The sequence below is a fragment of the Antechinus flavipes genome, chromosome 4 (genome assembly GCF_016432865.1).
Source record: "Antechinus flavipes isolate AdamAnt ecotype Samford, QLD, Australia chromosome 4, AdamAnt_v2, whole genome shotgun sequence".
In the NCBI taxonomy this organism is placed as follows: Eukaryota; Metazoa; Chordata; class Mammalia; order Dasyuromorphia; family Dasyuridae; genus Antechinus; species Antechinus flavipes.
The window spans coordinates 149,265,401-149,292,217 of NC_067401.1; the positions used below are offsets into that span (position 1 = coordinate 149,265,401).

At 38.9% G+C, this 26,817-nt stretch overlaps 1 protein-coding gene across 2 annotated transcripts in view; it reads right to left on the reverse strand.

Moving 5' to 3' along the window:
* The window catches only part of TMEM104 (transmembrane protein 104), a 73,307-nt gene that overhangs the window by 3,913 nt on the left and 42,577 nt on the right, over nucleotides 1-26,817 (reverse strand). For both annotated transcript variants that reach the window (XM_051995159.1, XM_051995158.1), the window contains exon 9: nucleotides 24,680-24,773. In XM_051995159.1, the coding sequence (XP_051851119.1) occupies nucleotides 24,680-24,773 (94 nt within the window). The remainder of the gene's footprint in view (nucleotides 1-24,679; nucleotides 24,774-26,817) is intronic.

The window sequence follows — 26,817 nt, forward strand, 5'->3', positions numbered from 1 at the left end:
CAACCTCTTGGCATCTGCAGCCCAAATCACCTGGAGCCCTCCGAGCCCCCTTCTCTGAACAGTCGTCAGTGGGATCAGTAAAACGACTTCTACAGCGGTGCTCCCTCTGTTTTTCAGCTTATGGGCCCCTTTCCTTTCGTACCTGATCAAACATCCTGAGTGGATCCCAATTTCTCAAAAATGGCAATGACAACTTTCAATAAATGCAAAAGTTTTTCATGGGAAGTGGGCTGGAAATGACTTCAAGTCTTAGTATCTTGCTATAGAGAGCTCATGATAGGAGATTCCCACAGGAAAGACTTAAAACTCCAACTCCCAAGGAAGCCCATGTGTCTTCCACAGCAGCTGTCTGAATACTCTCATTTCTGCCCATGTAATCTCGGGATGTTTCACCAGGAACCAAAAAAGAACCAAAATGAAATTTTCAAATAGGATCAAGGAAATTTTCCTAATTACTTCCATTACAATTTTTTTTTTTTAAGTCATGGAGGATTGACTTCTTTATTTAAAAAAAGTTTTAAATGTTTTTATATATTTATATGTATGTATATATCCCTGCACCCACATTATCATAATAAAGTGTCCCTTACAAATAATAATATATTAATACAATATTTAATAACATAATAAAGGTTTAAAAAGAAAAAAAAATCAGCAAACTTAAACATCCTTATTTTCTTCCCTACCTCTCTAAAGAAGAGAGAACAAAGGAGATGCTCATCAATTGGGGAGAAGCTAACCAAATCGCAATATGTGAATGTAATGAATATTATTGTGCTGCAAGAAATGATGAAGTTGAGTATCAGGAGGCATGGATACTTACATAAACTAAGGCAGAGCAAAGTTAGGAAAGTCTAGAAAACAATATACACAATGACTATAATAATGTAAATAAAAAAACTACCCCACAACAATCAAAGGTGAGAATGTTGCAAAATTCCAACAAAGGGAAGGAGGTGCATTTTCTCATCTGTGTTTCTGGTCCCAGGGCCTTTGGTCACAATAACCACACAGAATTTAGTTGCATTTGATTGTTTTCATTTATATCATTGTTGTCATTGAGCATGTTTTCCTAGTTCTGCATACTTCAATCAACATAGCAGTTCATATAAGTTCTTCATTTGCCTCAACACATTTTTACAACACAGTATTGTTCCACTGTATCCCCGCCACACAATTTGTTCAGCCATTCCCCAATTGATGGGCACCTATTTACTTTCAAACAAAGACATCCCAAGTTTCCAGTCTCAGTCTATCACTAACAAAGCCAGGGAGAGAGAAACAAAGAAGACAATATATTGCTGGGGAAACTCTCTTCTTCTTCTCCCCCTCCCTCCTCCTTTTTTATTCCTCCCCTTCTCCTACTTCTTCCCCCCTTGAATCCTACTCTCCCCATCCATTTATTCCTGACTCTCCAGAAAAGTGAGCCAAAAGACTGGTAACTCTCTCCTTTCTCTAAAGAAAACATAAATCTTTATAGTTTCTATTCAGTCAAGGGGAAAGAATTGACCTATTTCTTTCCCCTAGACTCTTTGCCTAGGTAGCTTTCTCTAATTTAACCCTTTGCTTAATTCCCCAGGAAAAAGTGATGAACTGCCTTGTCAATGAGAAATTGCTCAGTCCTAAAAGGTGCACTAGGGACAATTTGGTGGAAGGTTTCTTAATCTGGGGTCTGTAAATTTTGCTTTTCAAAAATTAAATTTTTTTTAAATTTTAAAATGAAAAAAAATTATCTTAATAAATTTGTTTCCTTTATAGTGCCATATATTATATTTTATGCATTTAAAAATGTTATTCTAAGGAGAGTTCCATTGGCTTCAAAAGACTGCCAAAGGGGTCTAATGCACCAAAACAGTTAATCACCCTTCTTTTGGTGTGTGTCGGGATGACAAGCAGGAGTGTAACTACAATGGAAGGGAGAGGACACCTGGCCTATGTCTTTACATGATACAATGGGTATGGAATGTGAAAGATGGTGGGAGTGGCCAGGTGGCACAGGTGACAGAGTGGACAAAAGGGGAAGAAAATAACTCCACAGCATAGTCCACAGGGATTAGAAAACTTTTGGCAAAAACTGGAGGTGGAATAAATGGGGCTCCCTGACCACCATTAAAACATGCTGTAAGAGAGAGTTGGTTTTAAACTAGGAATCTCTCCAGGTTTAGCTTCAAATAAGTCTCTGTCATGAGATACAATCTGTAACAGTAATAAACATAAAAATTTTGAGGTGTACAAAACGCTTTCTTCACAGCTATGCTATCAGGTCAGTAGCCAAGTATTATCATTCCCATTTTACAGACAGAGAAGAGGGGAGGGGAAAGGACATATCTAGAACAGCAGGCTAGTTAAGAAGCATTTGAGTGTTTTCCAGGTGCCAGGCACAAGGCTTGGGGATACAATCCCTGCCCCCCACAAAGGGCAGAAACAGTCCGTGGTCTTCAAGGAGCTTGCATTCTAGTGGGAGAGACACTCTATAAATAATGAGGCACACTCAACAAGTACAAAGAGCAAATTGAAGGTGATCGTCCAAGGGAAGCCTTCCACAAAGGTGAGATCTGAGATGAATCATCAAATAGGCCGGGGAAGCAGAGAGGAGGAGATACCTCCTGGAAAAGAACCTGCTGCAGAAGGTCCACCCAGCTGCAACCGGGAGCTCAAGGAGGGGAGCGGGAACCGGAAGTGGGAAAGGTTATGAAGAGCTAAACTGAGAAGTTTCTTTTTGATCCTGGAGGTAAGGGGGAGTCACCGGAACTTGCTGAGTAGGGGAGGATGTGGTCACAAAATTCACAGTGTGGGGAGATGAGTCAGGGAGACTATTAAAAGGATATTTTAATAGTCAGGCCAAAAGGTCTGCATGAAGGAGATGAGTAGGCAAGTAGAGAGAATGGGGGAGTATGGGTGAGACTGAGAAAGTTGTGAGCAGGGAAGTTGAGAAGAGGTTGGGGAATGAGTTTGAGAAGCTAAGGGGACATCCTATTCAAGATGTCCAAAAGCCAAGCTGATAATTCAGGATTGTAGCTTAGGGGAGAGACTAGGGTTTAGAAATACAGATCTGGGAACTATTTGCATAGGCCCTAAGTGAATGCATGGGAGTTGATGAGAAAGTGTACATCAGTACAGAGGGCCCAGACTAGAGCGTCAGGAGACACTCATGCTTGGCAGGTGTGACCTGGATGAAGAATCAGCAAGGGAGACTGAGGAGTAGAGAGGAATCGGGGAGCTGGCATTTATATAGCACTTAAAATATCTCATCCCATCATCACAACAATCATTGGAGACAGAGGTAATGGAAAGCAGAAAAATTCTAGATGTGGGCTATCTCTTCAATGCCTCTTCTGAACCCTGTGCTCCTCGAGCTAGATAAATGAGCAGGAAGCCACACCAAAGAGTAGAAGGGCTCAGATACTTTTACTGATTGAAACTCTTTAGCATTTTTAAATTAGCTGACTTCTTTAAGGATCTGAGCTGCTGGTGATGGGATGTTATAGGAGGTAAATAGGAGAATAGGTATCATACTTTGAGCCAAATATGAACGACCCTGCTCCCCTCTCTTCTCCTTCTGAGGATTAGCAGGATGGGCTGACAGAGCTCAGTAATTACCTTGTGCCCCAATTTTTAGGAGCCAGCCATTGGAAAATCAAGAGGGAATTTAGGAGCCTTGCAAATGTCATGTGTTGGTTCCTAGTGGAGAGAGAAAACCCATGGGAAGCAGCAGCAAGCACTCTTAATATGTCTCCATGTCTGAAGAAGCTGTCTCTTGAGATGCTATCATCTACTTTTGAGCAGAAGTGGATACAGCCCTCCTACTACCATGGCATGCTCAGTTGTGCTCTAGTCCTTCTCTTGCAGCTCTAGTCTTTGTGTTAGGGTGGTCTCCCTCATCAAAAAACTTCCCAAACAAAGCAGGCAGCTTTATTAGCCAGGGCTAAACCAAGACTTGGCTTGTTCTAGCAAATTCACTTGGGCGGCTGCTCTGGAGCCAGATTTCCCAAGAGCTGCTTTCTTTTCCCCCACTAAATCCTTATCATGCCCACTGGATTACAAAGTAAAAAGTCACAGGTTAGGGGACTTAGAGATTCTTGTCATTTTGCTTTTCTCCTTTGAATTTTAAGAACCATGACCTAGACATGCCTGTAATCTTTCCCAAGATTCCTTTAGAGCAGGGTGGCTGTAGAAAATGTTTGGCAGAGAGGCCACCCACGCTATCAAGCACTGTATTAAGCCCGAGTCCCCCGACTCCTACCTCTGGCTACTTTTCTCAGATGTACAGGGCACGCAAAGTGCGGAAGTGCCGAGCTTCACTTTTTAAAGTCCAGGTCTCCAGGTCCCTTTGGTACAAGATCACTGGCCCTCGGGGTGCTCTGGGCTCCCAAAGCAGTCATGCCAGGGAGCTGCCAGCTGGCAATACCTGAGAGAGTGGGCACAAGCTGGGAATTGTATCATTGAAAGCATGAAACTCTTCTAGATCTTAGAAACATGGACTTCTACAACCACTAAGGAGAGAAGTCACATCTTAAGTAAGGTTTTAAAATCATGCCATGTAGAGGCAGCTAGAAGGCACAGAGAGAGCACCAGCCTTGAAGTCAGGAGGACCTGAGTCAAATCTGGCCTCAGACACTCAGACACAGCCTCCTGGCTGTGTGACCCTGGGCAAGTCACTTAACCCCAATTGCCTCAGAAAAAAAAATCAAGCCCACCAGAGGCTCTCTGTGCCTTCATTAAAATATGAGACTTATGACAAAATAAATACCTACAAGCTACAGGGAGAATTTTCTGGCATTAAAAAAATCCCATTTTAAAAATGATACTAAAAGTGTCCCTTATTGAGCCCCACTTTCTACTGTGTCCTAGGCAGCTGTGTCCCTTTGACTTATCTCTAGTTTAGGACATTTGAAGGAGTCAGCAGCAAAATAATGATGATAAGTAGAATGAAAGCAAGCTAAGGCTGTAATACGCTCTGCTTTCCCATTTATCTTAGTTCCCAGGATACTTGAAGGGTATCTACTATACTGACTCATAATTCTTAAAAAGCCAAAATACAAATATGGCTTCTGCTGTCCTCATGCAACAGTCCCCCAGCCCTGGCAAGTCAAAGTCAGGGAAGACAGCCTTAGGTCTTGCCAAGGGGCCACTTGGATGGGAGAGAGGGGGAGGTCAGAAAACCTGGGGCTAAATCTTAGCTCTGAAAGTGACCAGCTGTGTGATGCTGGGAGTATCAACTCAAAACTCCCCCACCCTCACACATATACATCCCTTCCCATGGCTAAGTGCAAGGCAGGGTACTGAGACCTGAAGAGACCAAGACCACGATGAAAATGCCCTCTGGAAGGCATTCACTTCTCAATAAAACGGAGCCAACACATACACAACCTGCCCAGTGATGATAAAGGCGCCTTGAACATCTCACACTATGGACACTGGAGCTGTGTTTGTAACGGGCCCCACAAGCCTCCACCTCAGGTGTGCTAGCTTCAGGGTATGACTCTAGACAGCTTTTCAAGGATCTGAGGTGAGGTCAGGTGCGGCTGAGGCTGCAATCTTGTGAGCCAGGTGCTAGTGCTAGACAGTGGTCACAGTGCAGCTCTGACCTGTCCAAGGCAGAGGCTCATTCCTCAAGGTGCTGTGGGAGGACTAAGCAGAGTCAACAGGCCAGGGATAGGACAAGGAAGTTTGGTAGTGAGCCTGCCGTCAGCTTGGTTGCTAAGGCATTTCAGACAGTGAGACAAATTCTGTCTTTTGGTGGGGAGAAGGGGAAAAAGAAAATTTGACCCAAGGTGTCTCCTGTTTCATCCTATGCTTTCTTTCTCCCATACTTCTCTTAGAAAGGGCATGTGGGGATATATGCATGACTTATTTTTATGCTCACAAATATACTTCTATGAGCTAAATGACCAGAAAATAGAACTTACTGAAATTTCCAAAACGTCCCTTGCTCTTAAAAACAGGATGAATTTTTATTTGGCACTTGTCCCCTAAAGAATATGACCCCAAAATACAGACACTGAAACTGGCAGAAGAATGTATGATATGGGAAAGACACATGGAAAGTAGACCTGATAAAATGGGGGTCCTTGCCTTACAGTTGATGGGGAGGGATGACTAAAGAACAAGGTCAAAATCATTGGAAAGAGACTCCCAGACAAAAGGGTAGCCCTTATCATCATTCTGACCCAGATGGTCCATCCTGCAGAACTCAATGAATTAGAGACTAATTTAGGCAAACCTCCTATGGCTTAAAGGCCAAATTCAGCCAGTCACCTATTTTTGTACAGTTCCAGGAGTTAAGAACAGCTTTTCAATTTTCAAATAAAAATTAAGAAATGTAAAAACCACTCTTAGTTGGGACCATGCAGAAACAGGTGGGGCTGTAATAGGCCTCTAGTTTAGCTAGAGTTGTCCTGGCTTTGGACCGATTGCTCAGAAAAAATATACTAAAAATGAAGTTTTTTAAACTTCTGAAAAATTCAGTGTCTGGCTCCTGAAAAGAACAATGATTTCTATACTGTGATCTATACTTCTTTTTAATCTATCCAAGTAGAGGAATTTGGTTATTGTTATCAGTGTTATTTTGGCCACCAATATCTACTAATCATATTGTCAAGAATCCTACAGAAATATACACTGTACTGACAGTTTTGGCTAGAATTTTAACTATGTGACAGTAGTGGGGAAGGTCCTATAAAACCCTATCCATTCCTTTTAGTACCCTGTTGTTTATATAAATCTAACCTCTTCCACAGCATTTTGTGTTCTTGGGTATATGCAGGTCTTACAGATTTCAAAAACCCAACAGAGGCTTGCATGAGGAAAATTAACCTTGCAGAAACACTTTTGGACATTGGCTTATACAGCCTGTGGGGACTCAGATGGAATTTCCTTCATAGGATCAAAAATATTCTCTGGTTCTGGATAGAAATAAGTTTCCTTTAGAAAATATGGATAACTTTCTTTGGTTTCAGTCCAATCTGCATCTGAAGTGATCACAGAGTTTGGGTTTGTGTTAATAACTTTACCTAGAATTATTTCAATTTAAGCTGACCTGTGATAGTCTGAAGTCAATCTGACTATCTTACCATGCTCGCTATTCTTTGAGACTTCTGAAAAAAGCCTGGCTTGATCCATTTATCACCAAAGTAGAAGATAAAATTCTTTTAAATAGTTCTTCAGAACCAGGACTCTGGCTTATAGCTACATTATTTGTCCCCAAGGACTATGACAGTCTCTCCAACTACAAAAGTAACACAGGAAAGTAGCACTTGATAAAAGAGGTATGTCTCTGCAGCAGTCAAGATTAAAACATGTCCTAAGTTTTGGCCCATTTTTTCTCTTCTTACAAGGATACTGCAAATAGTACACAAGAGGGCAAAGGTCTATCTACTTCATTCTAACAATGGGAAGGCTAACTCAGTTTTTAATCATTGGGGAAAAAGGCAGCTGAGAGCAGTAGGGCCAATTAGTAAATTTATCTTCTTCCAGGAGACTGACAATGTAGAAGTTTACTGTCAGTTATCTTTAAGGCAGCACCTACCTTTTGCATTTTCCACCTAGCTAGCTTAGTCAAAGAGCACAGGAGAGGACCAGGTAGGAGAACTGATACTGAGAAAGTAAAGAAGCTAGCTTTGGGGGGCATGGTGGCAAGTGAAGGTAAATGCCAGGGAAAAACTGGCATTGGTGACAAAGAGTAATTCCTGCTGGATTTTTGTTGCTGTTTTTTGAGACTGAGTTTCTCTATTTTGTTCACTCAAGAAGCAGTGGCCATGTAAGGGCTCTATCCCAGTACTGACTGGCAAGGAAGATTTGACCTGCTTTTCCACCTGGGTCAGTCTGTCCACCCCATACAATCTGGTATTTCTTCTTCCCCTCTCATTCCTGCCCCTGTGAGTTACCACACTGGTTTGGATACACAAGTGGCTCAGAACTCCTGAGTGAGCGATGCCCTGGCCTTAGCCACCCAAATGGCCAGGACTGCTTGATCTGGAGCCCTCTAGTATTCTTGAAAGGATTACACTGGCTCTACAGAGGTGGATGACTACCTGCGTTTGCTCCTAGTTCAAAAGTTCAATGTGTACTACATCACAGCTGCTAGTTATGATTTGGCAGGCACAATACATCATATTGAACATACTGCCCTGTGCTTGCTTCCTTAGTCTACATACATCTCACAGGCTGGCAAGTCAAGTCACTTTGAAATAAAAATACCCTAATGGTTTGAATCTGGGCCACAGACATCACATTGCAGTAGCGCAGGAGTCAGAGATGTCCACATTTAAGGCTATCCAGAGAAGAATGAAAGCCAACTGCCGAGAAGCAATCAGTCCATAAACATAAATTAAGTGCCTTACTATGTGCTCAGTGCTGGGGACACAATAAGAGGCAAAACACATTCCCTGCCCTCAGGAGCTTGCCACTTAAAGAGGGAAACGAGAGATTATAGGTAACATGCTACACAGAATAAAAAGGAAATAATGGAGGGAAGGCACTAGAATTAAAAGGGGTTAAGAATGGTTTCCTGTGAAGCCAGGGAGGTCAGTAGTCAGAACAGAAAAGGGAGAGCATTCCAGGTCTGGAGAACAACCAGAGAGAGTACCTGGAGCTGAGAACTGGAGCGTCTTATTTGTGCAATTGTCAGGAGCCCAGTATTCCTGGATCAAAGAGTACCTACTGGGGCAAAGGATGGAGAGGGGCAAAGGAGACTTGTGGAAACATTCTTGAGATTAGCTCTAATGAGAGGTTGAATAAAGAGCTACTTTAGTTAACTTTTGATTCAATATGTACACTATCAGGGAATTGCAGGGCTAAGGTGTGGTTTCTGATCTCCCGGAGATAATAAATTAAAAATAGAATTAAGATGAAGATAAGGCTAAGACAGATATAAAAGAAAAAGTGGATTTTCCTGCTTCATCCCACTTTGTGGAGTATATAAAATAAAGCCAAAAAACAATGCTATGGACTACTTAGGGTGATGCCCTTAGGAAATAATAGTTGTGAGCAAAAATGAAAACCTAAGATAAATATAGGGAAAGATTATGAGCACAGTTGTCAGTTAGACTGTATAGAATATTTAGGATACCAAAGACTGCTATCACCATGAGTTATTAAGACAATGCAGGTCTGAAGAAAAGGTGATATCATCTAGCATTCCAAATACCTTCCTCTCCTTGCAAAAATCCAAACCACAAAAAAGTCTATGGGAAGAAAGTAAGACTCACTGGAATGTTGAGGAATTGTCCTGCTACCAATCCAAAGTTCTCTTCCCTTCTGGGGGAAGCTCAGAACACAGGGTGATGCTGTAAATTCTGAGGACTTTAATTCTGAGGATTGAGGAAAGTGGTATTTACTGAATGGGGAAAAAAATCTATTAATTGTGGGATAATGAATCTGTTGTATGTGTCATGCATTTTCTGTAGGAGAGCAACAGCAGCTGACCTATACTCAATATGCACAGTCATCTTATTTATTGCAATGGATTTGGGGATGCTTTTACTCTCCTTGTGAGCCTTTTATGAAATTTCCCAGTGGTTTTATTCTGGATGGGGGCATAATGATTCAAAGAATGATGTGATAATTTGGGGTAACTCCCAAGATTTAACTTGGTATGTAAGTCCTGTGGTTCTGGGCCATAGATTCTATATCAATCTACCTTTCTGGCTGCATTTCAAATTATCTCCCTCCATGTACTCCATGTTTCCAATTAAATGGGACTACTAATATTCTTAAATTTGACATATTCCCTGATTGTTTATTTGCACAGTCTATCTCTGTTTGCATCCCCTATGTATTTCTAGTGCCTACAAGGCACTTTCTCCTCATCTCTTCCTGCTAAAATCTTTTTCTTCCTTAAATACTAATTTTGAGTCTCTTAGCTCCTCTTTAGGGACTTAAAAACAACAACAACTCTGAAGAGTCCCTTTTAGCTCCTCAGCTGAAAATGTTCTTTTTTCAATTCACATTTTCCTAAAGTAATTTGTCTAGATCCTGTCTTTGTCCATCATTCCCAAGACTATTGTACTTACCTTGACTATACTGTTCCCCACTAACAGATCACACATTCTTTGAGGGTTAACAATTGTGAATTTTTTTTTTATTTTTACGTTTTCAGTGCTTAGAACAGTTTTGCCCTCTTGCACATGGCAAATGCTTAAAAAACATTTGCAAAAGTGAATTAAAAACCAAACAACTCTTCTGGAATTGAAGCTACTCTAGACAAATAAGGGATCTAAGCAAGCATTAGCCTTCCTATAATCCAGCTCCAGCATATCTTTGTCAACTTGTTTCACATCATTGTCCTTCATATACTTGATGGTTTATTTACTGTCCTCTGAATTAGATATTCCTATCATTCAGAGGTATTAGAGAAGCCTTTGTCTACACTGTCGCCCTATTCCTATAGAATGCACTCCCTCTTCACCTTGGATTCTTTGAATCCCTGGCTTTCCTCAAGGCCCAACTCACCCCCCTCATCAGTATGCTATTCTTCCCCCAATAATCAGAGTATGAGTGTGTGTGTGTGTGTGTGTGTGTGTGTGTGCTGACATGCTGTATCCTCCCAGGAGAATGGAATTTTCTTAAGGAAAAGGACTCTTTTCTTTTGGGTTTGTAACCTCAATTGTATAGCACATAAGAGGTAAAATGCTTGTTAGATGAGGAGATCTGTTAATTTTCGTTTCATGAAGGTTGCCTTGAGATTTGAATGATCTTTCCTGATCTTTTAAAAAATACCAAAGACCAGAGGTTTTGACTTTTCTTGCCAGCATCCAAGCTGGGTACTGACAGCCTCTGGGATATGAAGCCACAGGTAAATTGTGACAATGGGGCTTAGAATGGGAAAGAGGCCCTGAATATACAAGTCCTTTTTTTACATATTATTCCACTCTCCTCAGATGATATGAGAACATGTGCTAGAGAGCCCAATCTTTAAGTATAAAAGAAATAGCCTTCAAGAAATCTATGGGAGTGAGGTGGGGGGATTCTGATTCGGGGGAAGGGGGAATTCTAACATGAAAAATTTCATGTGTTTTATTACAAAATAAATGAAAATGTATAATACAACATAGATAATGTTAATTTGTGGTTTTCCAACTCAATATGTGCTCAGGATCTGTTTCTATGTGAATGACACTGTGTCCTCCTAGGGAAACTTCCAGCTTTATTTTTACCAGCCAGTCCCATTAACAATTATCTATCCAGTCTGGAAAACAAATATGTGGCATCTGCCAGTGGAAGAGGATAAAGTGGAGCAAGGAAACTTTCTGAAATAAGTTTAAGCTTGTCCATGATTGCTGAGGAAGGAAAGCATCTGACTCATTATAAAGGGAACAGAGACAAGGAATGATGTGAAAAATGTTTGCTCAAAGTGAACAAATAACAGAAGGGAGCCCTATATAGCCATAGGAACTGAGGGAGAAGCAGCACTAATGCAGAATGGTCTTTATTAGAAAGACTATTATTGTTATTAATATCAAATCTGTATCTTCAGAAGATGTTTGTGGCAGTGTGCCAATAGGGGAGTCAAGAATTAGAGCTAACTGTCACAATCCCTTGAAGCTGGAAGTCCAAGGCAGTAAGAGATTCCTATTACAGTTACCCTTTTTACATTGTGACTTGTCCCATCGTGATTTCAATATATCATGGTTAGGCATAAGAAGTTAAATGGGATTTGGGGGGAGTTATGCAGAAGCCACAGACAACCCAGAAAAGCATAAAATATATGTATGGTATTATAAAATACCAACATAGTTTATCTTTTAATACCATAATAATTCAGACTTCTTCTCTGGCACAAAGAGAGGGCCAAATATTTTTACACAGATTTTCCAAATTGTGGGGGATGGGGATGCTGTGCTCCTAGCCTTCATGATGTAGATATGATCAATGAGCAGGACTCTAGAACAGTGTCATATTCACATAGAAACAGATCCTGAGAAAGGGACCTGTATGTGCCAAAATGTTTGTGGCAGTCCTGTTTATAGTGGCTAAAAACTGGAAAATGAAAGGATGCCCATCAATTGGAGAATGGTTGAGTAAATTGTGGTATATGAACGTTATGGAATAGTATTGTTCTGTAAGGAATGACCAGCAGGATGAATACAGAGAGGACTGGCGAGACTTACATGAACTGATGCTAAGTGAAATGAGCAGAACCAGGAGATCATTATATACCTCAACAACGATACTGTTTGAGGATGTATTCTGATGGAAGTGGATCTCTTCGATAGAGAGAGCTAATTCAGTTTCAATTGATCAAAGATGGGCAGAAGCAGCTACACCCAAAGAAAGAACACTGAGAGATGAATATAAACTGCTTGCATTTTTGTTTTTCTTCCCAGATTATTTATACCTTCTGAATTCAATTCTCCCTGTGCAACAAGAAAACTGTTTGGTTCTGCACACGTATATTGTATCCAGGATATAGTGTGACCTATTCAACATGTAAAGGATTGCTTGCCATCTGGGGGAGGGGGTGGAGGGAGGGAGGGGAAAAATTGGAACAGAAGTGAATGCAAGGGATAATGTTGTAAAAAATTACCCTGGTATGAGTTCTATCAATAAAAAGTTATTAAAAAAAAAAAAAGAAAGAAAGAAACAGATCCTGAGCACATACTGAGTTGGAAAACCACAAATTAACATTATCTATGTTGCATTATACATTTTCATTTATTTTGTAAAAACATTTCTCAATTCTATTTTAATAAAGTTCAGGCAAGGGAGCCCCAAGTTTGACATCTCTACTCTAAAGCATCTGTTGCTGGAACACTGGTCACCAGTGGCTACCCTATGGTAGCTTCTCTCCTATGTCCTTGAATATGGCACTGGTAGATGTAGATAACTTTAGATCTAAAAGCAAGAGTCCACAAGCTTTTTGTTAGTGGAAGCCATTTTTAATTTTCCTCAAACTTTTTTAATCAGTAAAAAGGAAAGGGTATGGATTAACAATGAGATCCCTAAAAGTGAAGGGAGAGGACAACAGCTTTTCTTTTAAAAATTACATATTATTCCATTTTCCTCAGAAGATATGAGAACATGTGCTAGAGAGACCAATCTTTAAGTATAAAGGAAATAGCCTTTAAGAAATCTATGGGGGGAAGGAGGGATTCTGATTTGGGGGAGGAGGGAATTCTAATGTGAAAAATTTCCTGTGTTCTATTATCCCTAAGGAAATTTCCAGCTTTATTTTTACCAGTCAATCCTATTAACAAATATCTATCCAGCTTTTCTTTAAAAAAATTATGGTTAAATAGCATTTCCACTCCTTCTGTTATTGTCTGCTTGCATTTTTGTTTTCCTTCTCAAGTTATTTTTACCTTCTTTTTAAATCTGATTTTTCTTGTAAAGCAAGATAACTGTATAAATATGTATCCATATATTACATTTAAAATATACTTTAACATATTTAACATGTATTAGACTACCTACCATCTAGGGGAGGGGGTGGGGGGAAGGAAAGGAAAAGTTGGAACAGAAGGTTTGGCAAGGATCAATGTTAAAAAATTACCCATGCATGTTTTGTAAATAAAAAGCTATAATAATAATTTTTTAAAAATCATGATTAGGAGAGGTATAATGGACAATGGAATACAGAGGTGGCAATAAGGTTGGGGAGCTAACAGGTAAGGCTTTGAGATTTGGCTAGATCTCCCTTTTCCACTAAAAAAGGTGGAGACTGCTCCATATTTCTACCCAGAGGCAAATGTAGCCACTTCTCTGACCTCTCTCCTATCACCAAAAAGACTCTGAAACTCTTAAAATCCCAGAATCATGGATCTCTTGAACTGGAATTTCTCCTAAGACACATGGGGATTACAAAAATGGATCTCCTAAGACCTTGTACTCATACTTCTTAATTGGGACCTCTACTGCTTACAGAAGAGAGATTCTTCATGTAAATGAATTAAAGAGTTTGCAATTCTATCTTTTATTTAAATATAGAACTGTAGATAATTATTCCAAGTCTATCAATTACAAAATATTTAGTGAATAAACTGGCATTATTTACTATATGCTCTATTTTTATTGTAATTTGTTTTGGACAACCAGTTATGTGTAAGAATGCCTGGTTTTTTAGAATTTCATTTCAGTAGCTGTCAAGAAGTAACTGGGGCCAATGAACAGAATTAATACCCTCACAAGCAACATGGTATCTTGAGATCCTGTGGCCCTACTTTCTGGTCAGGGGCTCCTAGAATTTTCCCCAACTTCATTTCAACAGATGGTAAAACAAATTCCTAATTAAACACAAAAACACTTTACAATTTGTCACTTTTATTTATGATTTTCTGATCCCTTTATGCACTTATTTTCCCCCTTTGTCTTTCTGGAGGCCAACTCAGAATATTGCTAACCTAAGTTCTTCCCACCCCATTGGCTTTGAAAGAAGCAGCCCTAGTCAGAGTCAGGGAGGAACAGAGTAGGAAGACAGAAGAGACTGTGGAAGGTGCAATGTGACATAGTCATTCTCCAAAGACAAAAAAGTGAGACATTAAAGGCAAATCGACAATTTTCATCAACTTGGTAAATAAAGCCAATTAGAATTCTGAAAGGGGACAAACTGGGTTCACTGTGGTAGACATTTCTTGGGGTGGGTTTAGACCAGAATAAATTACTTAGGGAATTTTTAGCACCTTGGCTCCCAGAAAGTCTTTTAAACAGATAAGTCAGTAAGATGGGGTTGAAGAGAGGGAAAAAGAGGTCCTTTACCTATTAGAGTAACTGGTCTGTCATGTTTGGCAGCTTCAGAGTTTGAAAAACTTCCATCTTTCTTCAGCTGACCTGATACAGCTGCCTTAGGGTAATGATACGGAAGAACGTTTTCTGCCAGATCCAAAATGAAAAATAGCTAAGTGGTTTCAAAAGTCCTTGGTAGAAACTGACCCCTTAGGCTTTAGCTGCATTTCACAGATTATTTCATGGGGCCAAGTCTTCTTTTGGCCCAGAGAGGCTTTATTTTTTAAGCTCCAAGAGAGGTCTGGATACTTCATGGAGAAAAATTGATCAATGAGTATTTGTTATGCACCTAAGACATGTCAGGTATTGTGTTGACATTGGGAATATTGAAAAGACAAAACAGTTCTTGAACTGAAGTGGAATGTGGAAGAGGTACTTAAAAACCCAGGCTTTGAAGGAAAGTGGGGATTCAGAGGTAGAAGGAAGAAGGGAGAAGACTTCAGGTATGGGATGGGAGGGCAATCTGTGCTAGGCCAGGAAGATAGCAGCTATAAAACCAGATGTGAGGGGCAGCAGGCAGGCTGGTCTGGTTGGCACATGGAGCTCATGAAGGAAAGTCATGTGTAACAAATCAGATTATGTTCCAAACAGATTGTGAAGGCTAAGTTTGCATCTCATCTTGGAGTTGTTGGGGATTTTGGAGCAACATGATCGGACCTGTGCTTTAGAAATATGGCAGCTATGTGGAAGATGGATTGGAAAGAAGAGACTGGACACAGGGAGACCAACCAGGAAGCCTCTGCAACAGTCCAGGCAAGAAGGAATGATGGCCTGATCTAGGGTGTATGTATGTGAATACAAAGAATGGAGAAGATCCAAAAGATGGTGCAGCAGAAATGATGACAGCTGGCTACTGATTAGATACCAGGAAAAAAGGTTAAGGCTATCTCTGAGGTTGTGGACCCAGGTGAGGGGGGAGGCAGTCTGGCTTTCAACCAGAAGAAGCAAGTTAGAATTCTTGAAGCTTATGACCATTTTCTACAGCAACAATCCTGAAAAAAGTATAAGGCACTGGAAAGAGAAAGGACATTTGGTTACTACTTAGATCAGAAAGAAAATAACAAAACAACAAAAGAAACAGAGGTCAAAAGCAATGATGTCCCCACCAAAACCAAAGGACACACGATCTTCTTAGGCTGCTTTCTGCCCTGCCTCCTCACCAGAAGTGAACAGGGGCTAGGGATCTAGGGGCAGGGTCCAGCTCTCAGGAGTAAGCTGTTAGCCGAGGTGGGTCTTTTGATGGCCACTATTAAGAAGGAAAAGCTTTCAAGGTCCAATTCCCCACAGTCCTGCAACTAACTTAAGAAGCTATTGGACAGGATGAAGGCTCCTACTTAAGAGAAAGAAGCAAAGACTCCTACTCAAGGGATGAAAGCCTTATTTTGCACAAAAGCTCAGTCAGATTCAACTTCTAGATACTTTCTATAGCACCTCAGAATTTTGTTTTAAAAGCTGGAAAAAATGTTAGTATGGTCCATGGGGAAGATACAGCCACAACAACTGGACCAATTGGGGGGAAAAAGCAAAACTGGAAAAATATAAAAGAAGAAACCTACATGGATCTGGAGGCCTTTCTCATAAAAGGTCAAAGCCCCCTTTATAGTTAGGTTTCTGGATCTGAACCAAGCCCAATCTGTCTCACATTCTGCACTGTCAAAAATCACTTCCACCTGTGTAATTTTCTATCCCTTAATAAATGTATTGCTCACTAGACAAAGAAAAAATCCACTGTACTAAATAGTCACAGAGACACTATGAAAGCTATTAACCATCATTATCTGGGGCAGCTGTCCCTTGATCACGTTAAAACATACATTTCCCCTATACCTCTAACACTGCTTTTGTCCTTCCTGACAAAGGGAAGAAAATAAGAACAGGACATAGCATTTGTGCCAAGATTTAATGATCCTCCTTCCCACTGTCAATACAGTGAGTGCAGGACTGACCAATCCTGAGCCAGACAGGTGTCAGGATCTCAGGGACTCAGGGTGAACTACAAGGAGAATGTAGCTGGGGCAAAAGGATTCGGACCAGTGAAGGGATTGCAGGATGTCCTGTATCTAGGCCACCCTGACTTCAGACCTATAGAGATAAACCTTTCTATTACTCAGAGTAACATGGGGTTAACACTACTATTCATGGGGATGGCTAATCTTGGAGTTACTAATTCACATAATCACAATTTTCCCACAATAACCAATGGGACTGACTTGCTTAAAAATTTAAGAGTAACATACATGATGAGATCAATTGAACTAAGAATTCAGATTATGCCTATGTGTTGGATGGGGTTTCTCAGGAGAACAAAGAAAACACAAGGAGGATATGTATATTAAACTTATATGATTTGATGTTAGAAGAAAGAATTGAATGACAGGTTGGGAATTTGATTGGTCAAAACTAACAGGATGAAATTTACCAGTGATAAAATGAAAAGACATGCATTTAGTACAAAAAAAGTATACTGCAAAAATGTAGGATGAGGATGACATGGAAAAATGACCATAAAGTTTCAGATAAGACAGTAATGACATGATTACCAAGAAAAATGACTGTAGGTCAAATAAGAGTATAATGTCCATAATCAGGGAGGAAACAGTAGCTCTCTACTCTGCACTGAGCTGACAACAGCTGGAGCATTGTTTAATTCTAGGCACTTTTGGAAACCAATACAAATCTTTGAAAGCCAGTACAAATCCAAAACAAGATAGCAAAAGATTGGAAATCACATTATATAAGGGAGTGTCAAAAGAATTGTGTTTTTTTACCCTCTAGGAAAAAAAAAAAAGATTTAGATAAAGTTATAATTGTCTTCAAAATAAGAAAGGCTATCCAATTTAAAAGGAATGAGACTTATTCTGTGTCATTCCTATGGGTAGAATTAGCAAAAATTATAGTTAGATAGATTTTGATTCAATTTAATGAATAATGTCCTAACAATTATAGCTATATAATGAAGTGAGCTCTCCAGAACTGGAAGTGTTCAAATAGAGACTTGAATATTTGTCAAGGAACCTGTAAGTGAGGATTCATTTACAGTATGGTCACTTGGGCTAAGTTACTTCTGAGGTTTCTTCCAAAACTAAAGTTCTATTATTCTCATTACAATCTAGTTTGGAATTCTACAGGCGAGAGAGCTAGAAGTTTATAGATAAAAGGATGCCTGAAAATTATTTGAATAGTTTTGATGTGCATTGAGTCTGTTAGTATAATTAATTTGAGTCTTTTATGAGGCTATAATCAAGGTGTTCTGTTTGCATTGTGGTAAGATGTAATTGGAATTGAAGTGCATATTCTTTTGAAAAATGGAAGAGCAATTTCAGGGACAATCCATAATGTCTTCTGAGGTAAAAACAATCATGGTAGCCAGAAGCAGCACCAGAGCATCAGATTCACAGAATAATTCACAATATCTCTGATGCAATCAGAGATCTGGATCATTTGAATCAAGATAATTATGAGGTAATAGAATTCGACTCTAGCTTTCTCTAGAAATTACCCATTTAGGTGTTCCCTCACTCACCAAGTTTAGCCTTCACTTCTGTCAGAGCTATATCAAGGGGATGGTGCCAAATCTGGCCCCTTTAAAAGTCCACTTGGAGGAGTTTTCTCCTCTCTTTTATAGGAACTGGCGACAGATTCCCTTTTATCTTTACTTAGAGACTCAAAACTACCACCAAATCAGCCAAAGGATCTTTTTTTTTTCTCCCAACGAACTCATTTGCTGAGATTATAAAAACATAATTTCATTCCCTTCATCTCACTTAAAAAAAAAATCAACTGCCAACAGTTTCAATGCTTGGTCTTCCAAAATCTTTTTAGTAAGAAGTGATATGAACTATCTTGGAGAAAAGAAAAATTAAGGAGACCAAAACAGTTTCCTCAGGTTGTACAGGGACTTCTGAGGAGAGATGGGTCAGAAACTTTACAACTCCGTGTGGAGGATGGAACTGAGAAAGGACTGGAGGACAACAACTGTGTTTATATTCAAGAGTAGTTCAATCTGATCTGTCTCATATGATATATATGATTCCAGAACCTGTGGTCTTTTATTGTGGTTGTGTATAAATTCTGTACAATTCTAACTGTAGCTTTATTTTTAACTTTAAGTATATTTAAACTTTTTTTTCTTATTTCTTGCAAAATTTTCACTTTGATCTGGGGACTGTGGTATGGAAACTTTAAAAAGCATAGAGAAATTCATACTAGAGAGAAATAATTTGAATGTATTGATATTGGAGCATCCTATAGTTGAAGTCCAAATTTCACATAATAAAAATTGAGACCCCATTTAAGTGTAAAAAAAAATAAATCTCTCATAATGGGTATAACCAAGCAAACCAGCAAGTATCCGACGTCAAACAACATTTCTCAAGTTCTTATAGGCAGGGCTTCATTGGGCAAAAGCACTGGAGCTGGGGGCTAAAGAATTGGAAAAAATTACAACCCAGACATGAAAGGTACCAAAAGCTGGAGGGTTCAAGTGAGCACAGATCTGGATGTGCCATTTCCATTTAACAATGGAAATTATGCCCCATTCATCTTAATCTTACTCACAACATGCATAGAAGCTACCCTAAGTCTTTGTATGGATACTGATCCATGCGCACTGTACATTCCTCTTGAGCAACCATTAGAACAAGATCCCAAAAGGGGATCCTTCTACCCACCCTCCTCCTGAGTAAGGGTATAATTTCTCAGTGAGTATTTCTTCCAAAATCCCCCGTAAAAACTGGGATACCCTTATGAAGCTGTTTTTTTTTTAATCTGCTAATTTTTTTCCTAATGCTTTGCAGCTTATTTGTTGGGTAGCACCCTACTTTCTAAGGCACAGTATCAACCTCAGCAGTCACCTTCATGGAACTCATTACAATACTCTCTGATCCACAAAGAGCTGGGTGGCTCCAAAGAGCAGAGAAAATACAAGTTTTGGGGGATGTCTTAAATTTTGAATGACTTTTATTGTCCTGATCCTGGATGTTCCAATATAATTTTCTAATTCTTCCTTACCCATACGGTGACCACCAATAATTTGCCTATTTACCCTGTTTCAAAAACCATATCTTACAGGAGAGATTATCATTAACCTCTGCCCACCTAGGTGCGAACCACTTGCCCAATACCTGGAGGATACTGAGGATTCTCCCTTCCTTCCAGAGGATCTACTGTATGGTAAGTTTTATTAGCTTTGTTAGCTACTACAATTGCCCAAATAAATCCTCAACAACTAAACTGCCCCTATCTAGAGGTTCTGTCATGGGAGAGCTTGCGTCTAGAGCCTAATGCCATTCTACTAGGTCTCTGAGCCAAAGATAGGCTCTAATGATACTTAAAATTGGCCACTCATAAAAAGTGGAGTGCTGATCAATGGCTCATGGGTAGCTAATATAATAAAAATGACAATTCTACCAAAATTAGTCTACTTTTTCAATGCCATACCAATCAAATTGTCAAAAAAATATTTTATAGAGCTATAAAAAATAACAAATTCACCCGGAAAAAGAAAAGGTCAGGAATAAAAAGGGAATTAATGGAAAAATGCAAAGGACAGTGATCTAGCAGTGCCAGATCTAAAACTCTATTATAAAGCAGCAATCATCAAAACCATCTGGTAATGGCTAAGAAATAGAGTAGTAGATCAGTGAAATAGGTTAGGTTCACAAGACACAATAATCAATGACTACAGTAATCTAATGTTTGATAAACCTGAAGACTCTAGCTTGTGGAATAAAAGTTCACTATTTGACAAAAATTGTTGGGAACAGTGAAAAACAGTATGCCAGAAATTAGGCACAGACTAACATTTTATACCCCACACTAAAATAAGGTTAAAATCCTTAAGTATAAAGGATAATACAATAAGCAAATTAGGAGAGCAAGAGATAGTTTACTTATCAGATCTTTGAAGAAGAGAGGAATTTATGACCAAAGAAGAACTAGAGAACATTATGAAATACAAAATGGATAATTTTGATTACATTAAGTTAGAAAGTTTTTGCACAAACAAAAGCAATGTAGTCAAGGTTAGAAGGGAAGAAGAAAGCTGGGAAACAATTTTTATAGTCAGTGTTTCTGATAAAGGTCTCATTTCTAAAATATAAAGAGAACGGAGTCAAATTTGTAAGAATACAAGTCATTCCCCAATTGATCATAGAATACGAATAGAAAATTTTCCAACAACAAAATTAAAAACATCTATGATGATATGAAAAATTGCTCTTCAACTCATTATAACTATTAGAAAAGAGAATAGGAAGGATATTGCTGGAACAGAATAGTATTTAAAAGTAACTTAATACATTACTGTAGTATTCTCAGTTACAGCTCTGTCTGTTAGCTTCATTATCAAACCAGTGGGTTTTACTATCTGACATACAAGAGCAGTCACCTGGGTTTAAATCTGTAATGTTTGTGCTGGCATGTTATACAAATGAATAAAATGCACAATTTTATTACAGACAAGATGCAACAGAAATACCCATAGGGGAGAAATTGCTTCTAACAGGTTTTTATAAATTCATAACTATGACAGATATGCAATAGATCTTTTTGGGGATTTTTAAAAATATGTATTTCCTTGTAACCGGGTTGCCATTAATCTAAATATCTTATGCTTTATTGTATACATTATATGTAGTCTGGGCTTCTTTTAAGAAGGTACATAGTAGTTCCATTTTTAATGAAGTCTGAATTTGGACACTTCAAGAATTCTATGAATAAAACTTTTTATCTTTACTGTGTAGTTGGGAATAAATCCACTCTGAAAATTCATCTGATCTTTAACCTATAACAGTTTAGAATTGTATATTGAAGAACTGAAGATTTTTAAGTTGCTCTTCAATAACAGATAATTTCCCAAAGTGAAACTCATTTATTAAAATGTTTTTTTTTCAGTTTTGTTAAACTCAAAATAGATGAATACATACAGCCACCCTCCCCCCCACATATGTTTACACATATAGGTACACATGTATGTATTTCCATATGTGTGTGTATACCCATATGTATGCCCATCAACTTTCTCCTCAGATAATTCAGACTTCCCTTGGCATTCACATCTTTTAACAAAATGGTGAAAAGGGGGTTTGGGGAAAAAACCAGAATGAACTATTTGGCTTCTACTTTGTCCATTGTTCTGGTTTATTCTTGTTGTCAAGACTGTCCAAAATAATATGGTATGACATAGACTCATACTTTAAATGTTAAACTGATTATATCCATGTATTTGTATTTTTGTTTCTGACATTGCCAAGGTACTATGGGAAATTAAATTTAACGCAAAATTAGAAAAAAATAAAGCTGATTTAAAAACAGGGGGAAAAAAAAATTCCTCTAAATCACTACTAAATAGAGTGACAATTCTGAGATACCATTACACACCTCTCAAATTGGCCAAGATGACAGGAAAAGATAATGTTAAATACTGGAGGGGATGTGGGGAAAATGGGACACCAAGGCTTTGTTGGTGGAGTTGTGAATTCATCCCATCATTCTGGAGAGCAATTTGGAACTATGCCCAAAGGCTATCAAATTATGCATAACCTTTAATCCAGCAGTGTTTCTATTGGGTCTGTATCCCCAAGAAATCATAAAGGAGGATAAAGGATCCACATGTGCAAAAATGTTTGTAGCAACTCTTTTTGTGGTGGCAAGGAACTGAAAAATGAGTGAATGTCCATCAATTGGGGAATGGCTGAATAAGTTATGGTATATGAAAGTAACAGAATATTATTGTTCCATAAGAAATTATGAACTGGCTGATTTTAAAAAAAGCCTGGAAAGATGTTAATGAACTGATGCTAAGTAAAGCAAGTAGAACCAGGAAAACATTGCACACAGCAATAGTAAAATTGTATGATGATCAACTATGCTACATTTGGCTCTTCTGTCAGCAATTCAGTGATCTAAGGCAAAGCCAATAAACTTTGGATGGAAAGGACATCTGCATTCAGGGAGAGAACTATGGACACTGAATGCAGATCCAAGCACACCATTTTTACTTTTTTTCCCCTCATGATTTTTCCTCTTTTGTCCTGATTTTTTCTCCCAATATCATTCTCATGGTAATATATTTAAAAATGAATTTTCATGCATAACCAATTAAAAAGAATATGGATTTTTTTAAAAAGTAGAGGACTGAGGCAAAGGTGTATGAATCCAATCCACCAAACTCAACTCTTTGAATATTTTATTCCTTCCTTTGGGGTCCTCCATTAATGGCTGTTAAGAGAATTCATTTCTCATAGAGCCAAGTATGCAGAATTCCCCATTTTATCCACTTTAAAAAATAAAAAGGGCAATCCCCATCTGGTGCCTACAATTGATTTAGCTGACATTGCAGGAGCAAATCATCTGTAAGTCCTTCTAGCCAAAGGAACTCTGCAATTGACAAAGTCTAAATTGTACCATTGGAGCACCCCTTATTAGTCATTGTACTAATGATTCATTAGCTTACTGAATAAATTTTTCCTGCAACCTCCCAAGTTCCTTAATGTTAAAAGCCCACTCAATGAAGTCCCCATAAAAGAAATTACTTCTCTGGTAAAGGATGAAAGGGAAGGAAAGGCAGTATTAATAGGGGATAGCTGAGGCCTTCTTATTACCTGATCTAATTCCTATTCACAATCATTCCAACTGCTATTTTCCTCCCTAGTTTCCATAAGGTTTGACACATGCTCTAGATTAATGGTATGTTTTCTACCTGAAGTATATTAGTGAGGGAAGGGGTGTGTAATTAGCAAAGCCTTTTCACTTATATGATTATCAAATCCACTGATCTTTCTTACTTGTCTTTAAGGGTTTTTAAGTCTTTAGTTTTAAAGATCAAAAGCTCAGGTAACTCTGTCTAAGAAAGGACAATTTTTTAAAAAACTTTTTTTGTGTTGGCCAACCATTCTCTCCAGAGATATCAAAAGAACCATGGAGTATCCATTCTAGTACTTTATCAAACTTTCATCCCACAAATTCCATGGGATGAAAAGGAGTTTTTTCCTTACCCCACAGAAAAGGTTCTCCATAAATGCCAAACAAGAATTTAAGGATATTAATCAGGGTTCTGTTTTTGGCCATTTATTACTTACTAATCTTCTTCCTATCTTCTACTATACCATCTATCTAACCAACAGGCTATAACTACTCATTCTTACTAAAATCTACTGGAGGCATTAACAGGTTTATTTCTTCCTCTAGATACCCTGGACAAAACAAAACAAATATCCTACTCACCTCTGGACAGAGGGTTTGCTGACATAAGGTAGCAAGAAACCCAAATCCTCATACACTCATGTCTAGGTGGATAAGATAACATTCTTAATTTCTTGGCCTAGGACATACTGATATGGCTGAACTATCTGATAAAATTGTTTTATGTATATTTTCTCAAACTATACCTATGAAAATTGACTGATTGTGTCTAATTGGAATTTAATTGTTTAAAAAAATTTTTTTTAGCCGCAGTGCCTTTTTATGGGTAATGAATGCCCTGGGGAGTTTTAACCCAATGGTCAGTAGCACATATGACAACTAATAATCTGTGGCTGATCCAAAACGCTTTGAAGGGTGTAGAGCAAACTATTTGCCTTCATATTCACAGCAGTTAGCATTCTATTTCAGCAGGAATGTAGCTGGGAATATAGGACATTGTCTCATCATTGTGTGACACCAGTCAAAACATTCTTTTGGGTCCTCAGTTTCTCATCATTAACAATAGTGATACAAGAACCATCTATGTTTCCTGTTTGCTTTGCAGGGCTAGTTAAAAAATAAATGAAACAATGTTATGTGCTCTCCCACAGATGCGTAAAACTGTTTCTTGAAACTCAAGTTCCTTGAAAATAAGGCACTGTCAGTTATAATGATGATGATAGACAGATGGAATTTCCCAAAAGGCACAGGATAGGAAGTAGAGGAAAAAGAGACAAAAGAAATAGGATGGACTTGTAATATTTGTCAGACTTACCAATCCATCTCATCAAAGATGTCAAGATCTGGAGGTACTTGGTCTTCTGGACATCAAAGAAGGTGAAAGGTCCAAGAAGCAGTGTGAACGCAGCCTAGGGAAGAAAAACCAGAGTAAAGACCCCCCCCCCCCAAAAAAAAAAAAAAAAAAAAAAAAAAGAAAGAAAGAAAGAAAAGAAAGAAAAGAAAAAAGGTCAGTCTAAATAACAATGTTTATGTAGAGAACTGTAATATTATAATAACTAGCATTTATATAGTGCCTACTATGTATGTCAGGCACTGTGCAAATGACTTTTACAAATATTATCTTATTTGATCCTCACAACAATCCTGTGAAATAGGTGCCACTATTATTTCCATTTTACACTTGAGGAAACTGAGGCAAATGGAGATGAAGTGATTTGCCTAAAGTCATATATCTAGTAATTATCTGAGACTAAATTTGAACTTAGGTACTCTAGCCACTGCACTATTTAGCTGCTCCCAATTATCTTGTGAATGCAGTTAAAATGTCTAATTCAACTTACTTCTGGATTACTTTAGGTTTGAGGTGAAACTATCCTAGTCTTAGATAAATTTCAAGGACGAGTGATGGAATTAGAAATGAAAACTATCCCCTTTTCCCTTCCTTATGAGTTTTGAAGACTGCTTTCCTAGGTGGGTTGCTACCACAAGTTTGGTAGTGTAGATCTTAGTATGAAAGCTCAGGAAAAGATGGATGAAAAGACAAAGATGATTAATGACCTTAGAGAGCACACATGAACAGACTTAGCAATACTTATAATGTAGTAAGTACAGATTAATGCAGCATAGACTAAGTAAATAAGTGATGAAGTGACCTGGAATGAAGATTCAATTAGGTAAATAAATCTTTTAACTTATACAGATGAAGAGACCTGGGACTGACCTCTGGGACCAACTTCTTATAGCAGTAGCATTACAAGACAAAGAGAAAAGGAACCACATCTGGCAAAGATTTGTGGTGAAAGGGGAAAATGGACTGCAGACCCAGGATCACCTAGGACAACAGCTGAGAAAGGTACTAGATTTTTCTCCATTTCCCTTGGAAACTGACCGATGAAAAACCTGAACTCTCTTTACACAAAAGCTTTGCAAAGTATTGACTCAGGGGTAGGGAGAAGACTTTTCATGCCAAATTTGCTGCTCAAGGCACAGGAGAAGAATTAAGCAGTTAGTTGGAGTTAAGATGATGGTTCCATTTTCAATCTGCCACTCAGAAGCTGCTCTTAGCATCAGACCTTATTAACATTTACACTGTGCCATTTTCCCACATTAATGCTAATGATACCCACCAGAGATGCACCAGACTGGGCTCCTGAAAGCTAAATCGTGGAGAGAGGGACAAACAGGGGAGCTCGGCTCCAGTCCTGTGATCTCAGTGAATACATTAGACCTGCTCATCATGGCCCCTGTGACAGGCAGGCGCTTGGCACAATGGGGAGGATGAGCTGTGCTACCTCCTCCCACCCCCATCTGCCTGGGAGAAGAGGAATGTGGGAGCGGGTGGGGGCGTGAGGACACAGGATGTGTGAAGAAGCTGTGACCTCTTATCCAAGTCCATTACTGCTGTGAGAATGAATGACATTAAAGACTAAAGTGTTGTTCAAGTTAAAGGCTCTAATTAGGCAGGGCGGATAAGGTCTCTTGGCAGTCACCAGGGATGGGGAGAAAGAGCAAATCTAAGAGCTCTCATTCACTTGTGGGACTGAGCTTTTCTGCTGATTTTGTTGCAACAGTTTTGGTAAAGCCCAACCACTCAGGTGGAGCTGGGGGTCAGATAGGTCTGGGGAAAACCTAGGGCACAAGTAGGACTTTGGACTTATTCCCCTCTCCCTTTGCCTCCAGTGTGGGACACTGAGAATGCAGTCATGCAGACAGTCACCATCTAGATTTCTGTAGCAAGTCTGTATGCAGCACCATCACTAAGTCATTTAGGAAAATTACCACTTCAGGGAAGCTTTCCACTGATGAGTTTCTTTTTGAAGGGTGGGAGAGAAAAGTGACTTGGGGAAGATGAATAAACACAAAGTCATTTGCTACTTAAATGTTCCCAAAGGACCACAGCACACTAGAAACAATTCCTGGTTCAACTCCCCAATTCCCTGCTTGACTGGAGGT